The 15,000-nt window shown below is 39.1% G+C and overlaps 1 protein-coding gene across 1 annotated transcript in view; it reads left to right on the top strand.

Moving 5' to 3' along the window:
• The window catches only part of LOC137979251 (cubilin-like), a 79,854-nt gene that overhangs the window by 6,448 nt on the left and 58,406 nt on the right, over positions 1 to 15,000 (top strand). Inside the window, exons 2-7 of the mRNA XM_068826463.1 lie at positions 4,267 to 4,302; positions 8,535 to 8,609; positions 9,224 to 9,380; positions 12,666 to 12,838; positions 13,478 to 13,552; positions 14,144 to 14,300. Of these exons, the coding sequence (XP_068682564.1) occupies positions 4,267 to 4,302; positions 8,535 to 8,609; positions 9,224 to 9,380; positions 12,666 to 12,838; positions 13,478 to 13,552; positions 14,144 to 14,300 (673 nt within the window). The remainder of the gene's footprint in view (positions 1 to 4,266; positions 4,303 to 8,534; positions 8,610 to 9,223; positions 9,381 to 12,665; positions 12,839 to 13,477; positions 13,553 to 14,143; positions 14,301 to 15,000) is intronic.

The following is a 15,000-nucleotide window of genomic DNA, read 5'->3' as shown; positions in this document are numbered from 1 at the left end:
GGCCTAGAGTCCCAAAACAATCGCCACATGCTTAGAGAACAAACCAGGTTTCAATAAAGAACCCGCCTTTTTGTCCAGCCTGAAGACTCGGGGCGTTAGCTTTTGGGACTGGACACGACCGTTGGCCTTGTGTCAATTTCACTGATGTTTATTTAAGATATTAGGTATACGTGAGGCTACATTGGTTACGATATTGCTATTATCTGGATCCTTTAACTTGTTAATTTGTTTCTTTGTGGACGTTTTAGTAATCCATTTATCCCTTGCCACGTCTTCTTTATATTGTTTATATTTTCGTTGAAAAAGTCGCATTAATATAGTTTCTTACTCAAACGTGTGGGACTACATGTTTTATTTCGATAGTATTTATACTTGTCAAGGTCCCCAATTGGGTATAGCCTGTTTTATACTTTAATTGATGCTCTAATTCCCTTCGTAATCCATGGCTTTGAGAGCTGTTTAATCCTACGTTGAGAAAAGGGTTTAATCGGTGCATACTTGTTTACAATAGAATGTGAACAAAAAGCTCGTCCATATTATCTGCAAGTGTTTCGAGGGTATAATTCCAGTCGATCTGAGCGAGGTCTGGATTAAAACTATCAGGGTTGAAATGTGTTTTGGTTTGTTTATGTTTAAGTGCTGAAGTCAAAACGCAAATTTGTGAAAAATGATCGGTGACGTCAGTAATGAGGTTACTACCGGATGAGTACCTTTTCAGGATTGTTAGCAAAAATGTTATCAATTAGCCTTGCTGTATTTGCATGAACGCGTGTTGGTTTGTCAATCGTTCGAAGGAGATAGCAGCTTTTAAGAGTAAATAAGAAATCTCGACTATAATTACAAGTTTCAAATTTTCGCAGGCATATATCGTGATATATTAAAATGGCCTAAAAGAGATAAACTCTTTCCTGTCGAACAAAATTTTACAGTTGCTTCTTCCATATATTTTAGAAAACTTTCAGGGGAATTGTGTTGACGGTGCAGGATTCCACATATAACGTTTTTCGGATTAACAAAGGAAATTTCAATCCATAATGCTTGGAATGATTCGGTTGAGACCTTTTCTAACACTGAATAATTGAGTTTCGTCAACAAATAGCCCAACACCTTCACAGGCTAAGGGCATTGGAACGTGTTCAAAATCGTAACCAGGAATGTTTGGAAGGTCAGTATTCTGATTAGAATTGTTGATTTTTGTTTCCGTGACTCCTATTATATTAAAGTGAAAACCCAATTCATGTAAATAATGAGTCACTAGATCATCGAGATTACAATTTAGGCTTGTAATGTTATTATGAAATATTGAGAGACTGGATTCAATTTGATATTTGGAAAGATTACAACAAAACTGTTTAAGACTATGTGGAGAAAAATAACGACATTGGCTCATTGAAGCATCATTATAAATTTGGTTCGTGTCAAAGGCTATATTGCAATTAAATAAATCCAGATCGTGTAGGTGGTTTTCATGTGACGTCATCGCCGCCATGTTGGTGGACGAAAACAAAGATCTGCCATTACCTTCTTTTGTTCATCCACCAGCAATTGTACATTGCAGCATGGTTTTCTGTGTCTCTAGAGATTAGTTGCAAAGCTGTGGAATATGTCTAGGTCTCGTTTAGTCGGGAGCTCACTATGTAGTAAATTATTAAATTGGCCATTGGCAAGGACTAAGTTGCCTCTAAAATTAAAGTACAGTTTTTCCTTTAGTAAAATTTGGTTAAGTCTTTGTTGGTGCTTGGCACTGGTCCGCACATTTCTAGATTTCATAGGCGTTTGGTCAATTTAGATTACTTAATGTTGAGATAGAACAATAGGCCACTTCGGGAAATACCATAATACTCTTTTGTTTGTCCCCAAATTTTGAATAAGCATTGTTTTTGTTTTCTCTTGGGGCCATTGTAAGTCCCAAGAGAAACTGGAAACAATGCTTATGCAAAATTTGGCAGGACAAACAAGGAGTATTTAAGTGGCCTATTTAAATGAAAAGTGAACATTTCACTGATAATTCATGAGTACTTAGCTTTGAGAATATCGGCAACAGAACTGATCACTCCATAAGCCCGGTGGATGTGCTGAATGTCGCATTAAGCTCAGAAAGGTCGGTAACTCTGTAAACAACAGATTCTTCGGACTTGTGTTGATACACAAAGCCATTTTTCGCCCAACAAAATTTGTACCTGTGGGGCTCTTTGGCTTTCTTTGCCACGTGAAACAAAGTTTGTAACAGTGAAGTTAAATGATCGTAGATATTAAGATGTTCGACGTCAATATCGGCTGCAAATCCCAGGTCTTCGACCTTGATATCGCCAACTTTCTTCCTGGCCGCCATCACTTGATCTTTAGGTAACCTTCACACAAACTTGCAAATAATTGCATTTGGTCGATTTGAGGGCTTTATAGACGGAACTCAGAGTCGTATCAATATCATTAATCAACACTCCCTTTACTCCTAAAGCTGAGAATAACTGTAAACATAAATTTGCAGTTTGTTCAGAGCGCTCTCGCTCAGCAGCAATCAGTATTCCAACTATCTTGATGTTAAACTGGTAGCTGTACGATTCAAAAGCATCTATCGATTTCTGGATGCAAGCGCAGGCCTCGGATGTTTTATCGAGCCTTGACCTAATTTCTTTGAGCTCCTTTGTGGCACTAACTTTAAAAGCCGTTAGAACATCGTACTTGGCAGAAACAAATTCCGCAGAATACATACATACATACATACATACATACATATGACTTTACACAAGTTTAGGTTTCACGAGTAACCATGATCGTTTAATGCTACAGAACTGTTTCGTATGGTACAAGTACCACACTCATCAGGCAATTTTAACGACTGAACTGTTGAAATTGTAAAGCTGGCAGTTAAATACGGAAATTTCTTAAAAAAATGGAAAATTCTTAAAAAATGTAGACCCTACAGCAATATTAGCAAGAAATGTAGTCTTTGTCTGAATGAAAAATTCATAATCATGTGTAAGAAAGAACTGTGTAGCCTCAACAGAAGAAACGAATTAGCAAGTTCATGCCCCCACAGAAACCGATATGTACTCCGGAACTTTAGAGTAACGTAAATTTAAAATACCGACATAGAATCCCCTTAATCATGTTTTGTTACCTAGCAGCTGCTAAAATGTAACGCATTTACTATAGCAACCATTCAAATTTCCGTATTTAACTGCCAGCTTTACAATTTCAACAGTTCAGTCGTTAAAATTGCCTGATGAGTGTGGTACTTGTACCATACGAAACAGTTCTGTAGCATTAAACGATCATGGTTACTCGTGAAACCTAAACTTGTGTAAAGTCATAGTTATTGCTCCTCAATCAATTGAGTTGAGCGCTCTACGAAATACGCTCTACTCAAAAAAAGAAATTACATACATACATACATACATAACATACATACATACATACATACATACATACATACATACATACATACATACATACATACATACATACATACATACATACATACATATACATACATACATACATATACATACATACATACATACATACATACATACATACATACATACATACATACATACATACATACATACATACATACATACATACATACATACATACATACATACATACATACATACATACATACTTAATTGACCACTCCCCATAGGGGCTTTTCAGGGCCAATCTGAAACAATCAACGAAACAACAGAACACAACAACAACAACTGTTAAGAATCCCAACTGGCCGGAGGCAAACCAGTTGGCTATTTACAAGTGCAGCTGGGAAGTTGGGACTACCAGGAACAAATTCAGCGAGTGGTCAGAGGGAGTCTTGAACCCGGGATCTCCGGATCTCAAGGCAAGCACCCTAACCACTGGGCCACACTGCCTCCTAAATCGGCTTTGTCCGACGATAGCGTTTCGCCTCCATTACTTGACATACTCATATCAGGTTTGTATTCTTCGATTTTGTCGGTTAAATCTTGTGAAACCTTCTCTAGTTTCGCTTTTACTTCCCCTACTTTATCTCTAAGTTCTTTGTTAGCTTTTCGCAATTTCTGTTCGTTAATCATATTGTTAGGTACTCGCAACTCCGCAAAGGTACAGCTCTCAGCTCCGCACACCGCACAAGTAACAACCCTACGACAATTTCTATGGTGACAGAGGACCCCTGAAGCGTGCACTAAAATCGAGATTGCGGCTTGTTGTGATCTCAAGACTCATATGACTGTATTTTGGTCTTGTGTATAATTCTAATGTTATCATTTCTTTTTCCTTTTGTAGTTATAATTTCCATTCAGATGATCAATGCTGACAACGGTAAGTGCTTCCTCCAGACATCCTCCAAAAGCACTGTTGACGATATGTTATTATATAAGCTCAAGAATGCACACATTTTGACTGGTTCTCACCTATTATGTATTGGAGCACACGTCTTCATAACAAACTTTCAACATACTATTATATAAAACAAAGAAGGTTCCATGTTGCGGGACGTCCATCTGCTCAGGAAAAGAACACAAAGTACGCCAAAATATGGCAAGAAAACCAGTGGCACACTCGACTATCGCCTCTTGCACCACTTTTTTGTTCTTACCACATTTTGACGTCATCTGTGATCTGTTAATCAACAGACGCAGAGCAACATGCTGTCTATTTGTTAAGGACGATGCCTACTATTGTTATTGCGTATACGTTATGCGCATCTCTACATACTCGGGTTTCCTAATAAGTATCGGTGATGCTTACTAATACAGAGATATTTTTTGGCGGTTTAAAACTATCCGGAGAAAGTAGATCTTACTAAATACCCTTGGTATCCAAAAGGAAAATTGGGGGTAACCATGCATTTTTAGTTGAGAGATAATTTAGCTTCAATTTGAGAAAGAACGCCATAATTTGCTTTGTACTTTAAAGCATTTCACAAATATTATTCATTAATTATTTTTAAAAAATGCGTCGTTACCCCCAATTTACTATTTGGATTTCACTAACACTTGTAAAGATCTATATTTCCTGCATAATCATAAACCGAGGCAAAAATATCTTTGAATTATTAGGCACCGTCCTCCATAGACCAGCATAGACCAGACCGGGTTTTAATCCTCTGTATGTGTTTTCCGTTTAATAAACAAAATACGTTTCAATGCATTTTATCCAATCATCCGCACTTTAGGGTCGAATATGGGTGTTTTATAATTGGGGACTTACTTAAAAGTGATAGCATATAGGTTTTGAAATGCTTTTTAAAGGGCATCTGGGGAGAACGATGATGACAATAAATAGACCAATTCGGCTAACTCAATGTTGTACCCAATTGAAATCTCTCTGGGTTAAGATTATTTGTGTGATGAATTTGCATGACAATGAAGCATTCACATTTAAATGATATGGAAAAACTTGGAACAAAACGTTTTATTTCTAAAAGATTTGAATTGGGTACAACATTGAGTTAGCCAAATTTGAGGTGTGTATTGGCAGAGTGTTAAACTTGTGAAATATTGTAGATGAAGTCGTACTCTAACCAGAAGAAAAAGAAATTAAAAAGGGACAAGGAAGCATCTGATACGTCCCCTCGTCGTATATTGATGTGCAAATTAAGCAAATTCAGAGAGGTGATAACCAACATTTTACATGGCCTGGGTTCAGTTCTTGGTGCGCCATACAGGGTTCAGGAAGGATAGTCCCACAGTTTTCTTTACATTGTGATTTGACAATCGGTAATATGCAGACCGAGAGGATTATTACGATTGTTCGAAACTAAAGGCAAGTCCAGTACGAAACGAGGTCAGCTTGAAAATCAGTAATGTTGACGTCTTTTAGCTTCATATAAGACACCTCCTTACACGATAATGCAGCCGTTTAGAAAAACCAATAGAAGATAAAAATAATTACGTCACAGTGCCCCAAGATAACACATGATCAAGCCAATGCCCGACGCATGGGTAGGAATCGAAACGTGTTGCTGCAAACCAATTTAAGTCTCCTGGATTTGACAGAATCGTCTACTGTCAGTTCTATGATGATAAATCAACGTGAAAACTAAAGACACTAGTAATGAGCAGATACTCTGAACATAAGGCTATAGGATGTTTGCTCTTTTACTCAGACCTGGCTTGCTAACTTGGACTTGGTTACAATTTCCAGCCTGTTTGTTTTAAGTTTACGCTTTTCAGAGTTCCTCGGCAAGACAATCTCTCTGGCGTGCTGGCCGGTGGCACTAGGATATTGCGCCGTAATAGCTGATCGGTAAAGCTTCCAACTGTATTCCTAGCAGATCGAGCATTTAAGGGAAGCAAAACCAAATGATCCAGAACTCAGATTTACATCGCAATGCCTGGTAGTGTGAACGCAAATTTGCGGCTTGATCAAATTCTGTAGATCTCTTATCTTTGAAGAAGTGTGAACTTGAATATTTAATGACCGTCTATTAAAATGGCTCGAAATGGCGATTAGAAATTATAATTGAAAAATTAAACGAGCCTTACCTGTGAGGTGAAGTTTGATTGTGATTCTACCAAATCCCAGGTGACAGGCGGTGAGGATTAACATGAGATGCGCTCGTGCCGCTGTGGTTAATCAAAACTTGTAAAAGTTGTGCACACGGTTTAAAGATACAAACGAATACAGAGAACAAAAGAAAAACAGGGTGTGGAAAGTAGAATAAATGTGAGGGAGGGCATGTTTAACCCTCCAAGAGTCACCTAGGATTTGATTAAATTACAATCAAACTTCGCCTTACAAGTAAGGTTTGTTTAATTTTTATAATTCTACAAAACACTGGTGACGTCACCCGTCAAACATCACATTTTACAGAATTTAACGTGGGCACAGCTATTCCAGTTAAAAAAAATTAGCACAGCTACAGCAAAGCTATTCATCCAGTACCAACGGGTTTGTTATAGAACTTCTAAAAAGTTGATTCTCGAGACCATCCGATGTGCTTCACGATTTCACCAGTGGGAATAAACTGATTTTTTCTCGATGCAGCTGCTAATCAAGTGCTGTGAGCTTTAAAACTTGCTGTATCCGCTCCATAGGCTTACAGAACAGTTGTTAATCCAGCGCCCAATCGTTTTGTTCCAATTTGCCGATATCACTCGGCATAACAAAGAAGCAGAGTACCATTGCCATGGTCAAGAACAAACTGGGTTCTTTCAAGATACTGTTCAAGAAAAGTGGTTCTTTAGGGCACTTCCTAACCAACAATGACGCAAGAATTGTCCCAGGTCGGTTCTGCTTGACATGGTCCTGGATGTAGAATAAATAATAATATGGAATTTTCTTTAGCAGCAACCCCAAAAAAGGGTGGTTAAACAGAGTAGTGACAACCAGGAAATTCATACCCAAGAAGATAGCTTGAGAGTTCTGAGAGAGCTGTGAAATCGTCCAGCATGACAGCTGGTTAATATGAAGAGTGTGGAGAAAGTTTAACATGTCGTCGACACTTAGACGCAGTGGATCAGTTTTCTCTTGTGAAGTGAACATCATACTGACCTCGCGTGGTTGGTCTCTTAGAGGCCATGAGCACGTTGGCAATCTCGCCTGGAATGCTGCACTCAATGGGTATTAGCATGACACATTGCTTGCCAGAAGTTGCAGTTTCGGGCTCAGAGGGTGAGCATCCCCATGTACTGGATGACACAGAACCTTCTTGGTTACTCGGTAGAATCTGGGCACATCCACAAAGCACTCAGAAGATTGTGAACGATGCCTGTGTCGCCCAAAGTGTTTCGATGGCGATTGCTATTACTTGCTCTAGAACCAGCTTCTGACGGCATCCGACAACAAAAGGGTGGGGAAATGTAACTGTTTGTGCTGTGCACTGTGACCCAATCACAGAGAAAGTATCCAAATAGGATACATGTGGGTCTTGCTTCCAGGAAGCAAATGTTTGATGGTTGATTCTACTTGCAACTAGGCGAATCTGGCAACACCAAAAAACCCACTTTTTTTTTTTCAAACAAGCCACGATTCAGTTTCCACCCTAACCAATCTGCAGTTACATTCAACCGCCCCGGTTGATGTGCAAGGGAAAGCCAAATATGCCTCTTAACGGCACATGAACAAATTTTCTTAGCAACTGCATTGCATTCCTTGTCCCTGCATTCCCCCATGGCCTTGATGAAGGAAATTACTTTCATGTTGTTCGACATGATCCTGACATGCTGATTGGACACTAATCCGAGCAAGGACATAAGCTTCTCTGAGAGCAGTTCGAGAATAGTGAGTCATGTCCAGTCTGTATAAACTCTTTTTCTTTGGTCATCATCTTAGCTTAATCAAAAATGAAACGCAAACATCAGGTGAAAAACCTTATAAACAATTGCATTGTTAGTCGTTTCGTATGCTACGACATACATCTTCAGAAGTGCACGTTAAGTACAAATTTGATCTTTTTTATTTGAAACATAAGTAACTCATTACTGGTTATAATGAGACAAATAACTGTAAATTAAAGTTAAAAGAAGACAAAATAAATTGTAGTTAATAAAGATACAGCTCTTCACTGGAAAGTTTACTTTCCTTCTCTTTGCTATTATTCTCTACAGGGAACGCCACATTGCCTCCTTACACGCCGTCAGGATCATCCACAACACAACGACCAAGCACGACCCCGGCATGGAGTAAGAATTTAATCTTTTACATTTGGCCCTCTAAGTTTAACAAAGAGAAGAGGCTGATTGATTGATTGATTGATTGATTGATTGATTGATCAGTAGTTAATACAATATTAGTGGGCTTAATAGCCTTCTGGCCAGTAGCAGAATGTGATGTAAGTAGCTCAGCTGTATCCTGTATCCAGGAAACGCCACATTGCCTCCTTACCCGCCGTTAGAATCTTCCACAACACAACGACCAATCACGACCCCAGCATCCAGTAAGTATTTAACCTTTTACATTGGCCCTGGTAGTTAAACAAAGGCAATCCTTATTCGCAGCATTGAAGGTCTTGATCATTAAAAAAAGACAACGGAGTTATTGACCCACGTTAGTGCCAGCACAGGCCCCCAAGCTCAGTGTGAGAGAAAGCCAACGTCTTGGCGGACAATCCCGATGAAAGACTTAAGAAGATAATTATATGAAAACAAATTTCAATTAAAAAGCCTTACCTTATGGCCATTGTGGGTCGACTTCTTCCTGTGTGGTTGTTTTCCAGATTCAACGCGATCTGAGTCATTTTTCAATTCCTCGGTTCCTAGTATCTAAATCATGATCGTTATCATTTATAATTTTTTAGATTGCACTTCTGTCCAAAACAACACTCTCAGAAGTCCCGGATATCCTAACAGCTATCCACGCAACATGGATTGTGTTTATGAGGTCCCTATTCCTTTTAACCAGGAGTTGGTCATTTACTTCAACTTTTTTCACTTGGAAAGCCATCCGACTTGCGTGTAAGTACCAGAAATTAGCCTTGAAGTTTCTTTGCGCATAGCTTTCTCTTTTCCCTTCTTAGTAAAGTTTGATCTTCTCCGTGAATGTAAAAATAACACTTATGTCCAGAAATGCAATTAATTAGATGCAAGCCCAATTTTGGTATCTAATGGGATGTGTACCTTTCATGTCTTTATAGCATTTCCTACATATTTATAACAATAAAGGTAAGGGTAAAGGTTAGCGATATATTTAGGTCAGGGTAAATGCAACAGTTTCTCTTACTTGAGGAGTAACATTTGGGGGACACTTTGTGACGTTTATTGTCTATATTCTGCTAAACTTTGGGAAAGAGCAAGGGGACACTAAGTGGCACTTATCGTAATCCACGTGTGTCTAATAGCCCACTTTCGATATATTAAACTTCAATCCTAAACAAAAGGCATCATCTCCAGGCTCTGGGGAATCTTTAAAATTATTCCCCCGCTGCCTTTTGTTTAGGACTGAATTTTAATATATCGAAAGTGGGCTATTACTAGCATTGACTTATCAAATACGTTATAGAGTTTAAACTGTCCCCCCCCCCCCCCTCCCCCGCTCCCCTAACATGCTCGTTATACCCGATTCTTTTAAGCTGTAATATGCTACGTTGACCAAACTGACCCTACCAAACAACTTATTTGGGATGGATCTTACAATACACAAGGACATTGAAGCTAACCCTGGCCCCGGACACACGGAAAACACTCAATCTGATGGATTTCGTTTATGGAATCTGAATATTGGTTCACCGAAATTAAATTATCACGCCTCTAACAAAATAGAATATTCAAGAAGCGACTTTATTAAACTCAGGGAAAAATTGCACCATCTCGAACGTTAAAAGATCGGAACCTATTGAGGCTGACAGGAGTTTGCTCTGGAAAATTGGTTCGGAACCGTATTCACAGGATTACAACCTATTCAAATTATCGCGATGCAAATATTTGCATAATCTGCGTTCGGTGAGTTGCATCGATGAAAACAACAAACATAGCCAGCTCAGCAAGTCGATTTCACATACCTCCGTGCTTGAAATTATCCATCTGAACATTAGATCTCTTCGGAAAACGGCTCATCTCACCAAACTAAGAGAACTAACTATTGAAAGAAAAAGTGACAACGATTTCTGAATCGTGGCTAAACACCACCGTCACATCTGAGGAGATAAAAAGAGAAGGCTACCGGTTATTCAGATTGGACCGACTTCAATACAAAACAATACAAAACTGCCTGTACTTCACCTCAATTAATCCTGTACTGAATACAAGGCACTTACGAATTTCTCAACTGAAATGAATCTTCGACAGCTCGTTAAATCTCCTACTAGGACTACTGATACCACCGAGTCCCTATTAGACGTTATTCTGGTCTCGCCTAACTCCCATGCTCTTAGTAGTAGGATAATAAATCCATACATCAGCGATCACCCACCAGGCTATGTTACACTCAAAGTGATGCCCCCTAAACCCACGCCGCAGTATATAAACGTACGTAGCTCAGTACAAGAACTACTCAGGTAGTCTATTTGCTGCTGATCTTGTCAGCGAGGCTGATTACCCGCTAACTATTTTCGTTGAAACCGACGTGAACACTAACCTTGAAATCTTCAGTGGGGCCCTACCGTCGGTTCTGAACACTCATGCTGCTATGAAATCAAATTCGGAGCAGACCCTGCCCTTTCGTAACTCAAGAAATCAAGGACCTAATGAAGTCCAGGGATCGCCGTGACTCGGTCAAGAGCATACTCAGTAGAGCTGAGAGGAAATACACTTCCGAAGAGGTGCAACTACACAAAGATAATCCTAGCTCGTTATGGAAGATCTTTAATCGTGCCATGGCATCTAAAAAACAGGAAAGTCTAACTTACTCAAAAGACTTGAATACTGCGGCGAATGAGTTTAACCGCTTCTCCTCATCCGCTTTGGCAGAAACACTGCCAATGCATCTATCCGCCTAGCTGAAGATAATAACATCACCCTTCCTGAATCTACCCCGGAGATTGTCTTAATAATGGCTTATAAAAGTTTAAGCGGTCTAGCCCCAAGCTACCTCTGCAGTAAGGTTTGCAAACGTTGTAATATACATGATTGCTTCACTCGCAAGTGCGATTCACTTCATATACCCCTTTTTAAAACTGTGTCAGGACAACGTACTTTCACCTTTAGAGCGACAAGCATTTGGAACAGCCCATAGATAACAATATAACACATAGCACTTCTCTTAGAAAGTTCAAGGCGCCTATAAAAGAATATCCTCATACTCAGAGCAATTTGTAATTTATTTGTAAGTAACATAAACGTTTGTAATTTAAGCATAACATATTTGAAATGTCATTTCTTTAACACTTAGATGTTTTACTACTCTCTTACTCTTTATTAAGTTTATTCACATTCATCTGTAAATAATTTATTATTGATAAAGAAGAGTATTGCACTGTATTGCATCGCATTGCACTTGAAATTATTTAGATAATGAAATTGAGAGGATGGCCAGTGGCCTTGTCTTCAACTAACTAGATTTCAAGATTGCACCACGAAAGACATGATAAGGTGTGGCTTGGTTATTCGACATCCAGGAAAGTTGGGGAATCAAGGAATATATTTCATTCCATTGGGCAGATCTTTCCAAATCTTAGTATATTTGTATCCAAAAGACATTTGATAAGCCGCAGGTGTGAAGTAGCCAATGTCAAGCTGGTGATTATTTCTCGTCTCACGATCATGCATTTGTGGAAGTTACTCTACAACTATTCTGGGGAGAGACCATTAACGCACTTGTGCGTCATGGAAGTATCTTTGTAATCTAAAAATAATTATTGCTCTACAGCCGGCTTGCCATTTAAGTTGGCGTAGAGCTGGGGTGAGCGTGCTCAAATTTCCTTGTGTGTTTCGCAAGCTAGCATGCAAAGCACTGAATAGCTTGCGCTTTCTTCAGTTGATAGGGGCATGTCTGGAGGTAACATCAGCAACCATCGGCGTGTAACTAGCAAAAAAATTGGTTTTCCGAAAAAACGGCTTTCGCAAAACACTTTTCAATTGCTGCCTATGTGGAGGTCTTCTTTCAGGATCGTAACACCTTGCTCGTCACTTTTAATTGAGAAGAACATTAAATAATTTAGAATCAGCCATTTAAGATTAGGAGAGTTGCATTAAAACTGATAGCATTTGTAGTGGGGATATTTCGACCTGGTTTGACATGAGTGTAAAAATTTGCTTTTGTTGCTATTTAATTGTTGCTTTTTTTTTTTGCCCTTTTTATGATAGGTACGACTATTTAAGAATCACCAACAGTAGCAACCATACAATCGGAACATACTGCGGTCTTCAAAGTGGACGAGGAGTGCTGGTCACTGGTAGCGCAGCTGTACTGTATTTTCATACGGACTTTGCCATTCAATTGGGCGGATTTGACCTATCTTTCTCCTTTTATCCAAGTGGTAAGTTTCGGAGAAACATGCACACGAAGTAGTGCAGTGAAGAGAAGTACAAGGCAGGGTACGGTAAAGTAGGGTAGGGTGGTGTAGTCTAGTTCGTTAGGGTGACTGGTAATACCAATCGTGTTATCGGTACGTATTGCGGTCAGCAAAGTGGACGAAGCCTGTTTGTTAACGACACCGGCACTGTGCTCTTTTCTATTCGTACGGGAGTGGTCAATACAGTGGATTTCACGTCTCTTTCTCATTTCAACATTTGGTGAGTGAGTGTACATTTTCTTATTAGTAGACTTTACTGGAGATCTTTGGTCATCAACTTCAATTCAGCTCCTCTAACCCGTTTTGTGTAAGTTTTGAAGCACGAATATGAGAAGAGGCATATTGATTGATTGATTGATTAATTGATTGAGTGATTAATTGATTGATTGATTTATTGATTAATGGATTGATTGATTGATTGATTGATTGATTGATGGATCAATCAGTGGTTAATACGATGATCATTGATTCAATAGCATTCTGAAAAGTAGTAGAATATAGTGTAAGTAGTCAAGCTGCATTAATCCATAGGGTCTTCTTCCTCTCCGGTGGGAACATTACATGCATTTGTACTTTCCTTCCCTTGGTTACTATTTTCTGCAGGGAACGCCACGGTTCCTCCTTACACGCCCTCAGGATTTTCCACAACCCAACGACCAAGCTGGACCCCGGCGTTGAGTAAGAATTTAATCTCTTACATTTGCCTTAGTAGTTTAAGAAAAGAAACCCTTAATTCCTGCATTAAAGCTGTTAAATGTTAAAAAGCGAGTTGTTGACCGTCGTTAGTGCCAGTAGCGTTACAGCTTGAAACATTAAAAAGGTAAGAGTGCCTAATATTTATTTCAAATGAAACAGCACTACGAAATACGCTCATTCCTTGCTCTCCACAGTACAGTTTTGCAGGGAAGCTAGAAAGAATTCTTGGGGTTTGCTTTTGACAAGGAAAAAAAATGTTAAACAAATATTCTGACGATAAAGGGATAACTCCTTCGATCCGTTTTCGAAAAGTATTGCGGCTTTTAAGCCTCTTCCACACTCGCTGACACAACACAGATAAAAGTTGCTGAAAAAGCAATGTCTTGTTTTCTTTTATCTTATTTTTTCAATTTCCTTCTTTGAGTTATGATTTGAGAGAGTGTGGCTCATCATTTCGGGCTTGTTGTTGTTGACTGTTCGGTGTCGAAAGTAAAGAGGGAAAAAAAGAGGAGAGAGAGCAACAAACATTAGTAGTATCTTAGTCATCGTCCTTATCATGATTAAATATTTCAGGTTGTGGTTCGGTCCAAAACAACACCCTGAGAAGTCCTGGATATCCTAACAACTATCCTAGCAACATGGATTGTGTTTATCAGGTTCCTATTCCTTTTGACCAGGAGTTGCTCGTTTACTTCAACTTTTTTCACTTGGAAAATTCGTGGAATTGCTGGTAAGTACGAAAGAATTAGCCTTGAATTTGCTTTGCAAGTAACTTCCTCTGCTCTCTCCTATTAAAGTTGTATCGTTTGCGTGGACGTAAAGATACATGGATATTTTAAAATTAATAGCACTCGAACAAACTCTTTCTACTGAATTGTTTTAAGATGAGGGATGCTACGTTGATAACAAAAAATGAGTGTTGTAGTGTATTGCATCGTATTGTATCTAACGATATTTAGATCATGAAATTCACGAAATGGCCAGTGGCCTTGTGATTGACGACGCGAAGGCCATGATAAGGTGTGATATTGTTATTCGACATCTGGGAAAGGTGGGGAATAACGAAATATGTTTCATCCCATCGGGCAGATCATTAGTAGATCCGGCTTTATCTAAAAGACTCTTGATCAGCAGCAGGTTTGAACTAGGAAATATCAAGCTGACTTTCCTATTGTAATTTGAATGAGAATCAAAATTGACTCCGAGCTCTTCACTGTTTGGATCGGTTCCACGGTCTTTCGCAGGGGGTTAAGGTACATCTCTGTAGGTAACATAAGCATCGATCAACTTTTGTCACAGTACCTAGTAGTAAAAATTTGGTCTTCGAAACTGATGGCTTTTGCAACACCACTTGTTGCCCCTGTGGAGGTCTTCGTTCAGGATCTTAACAGCTTGCAACTTCACATTCTAGGGAAGTTGCATTCAACCTG

Source organism: Montipora foliosa, chromosome 12 (assembly GCF_036669935.1).
Source record: "Montipora foliosa isolate CH-2021 chromosome 12, ASM3666993v2, whole genome shotgun sequence".
NCBI lineage: Eukaryota > Metazoa > Cnidaria > Anthozoa > Scleractinia > Acroporidae > Montipora > Montipora foliosa.
The sequence above is the reverse complement of the archived record's forward strand: the minus strand, read 5'-3'. Positions and strand labels throughout refer to the sequence as shown.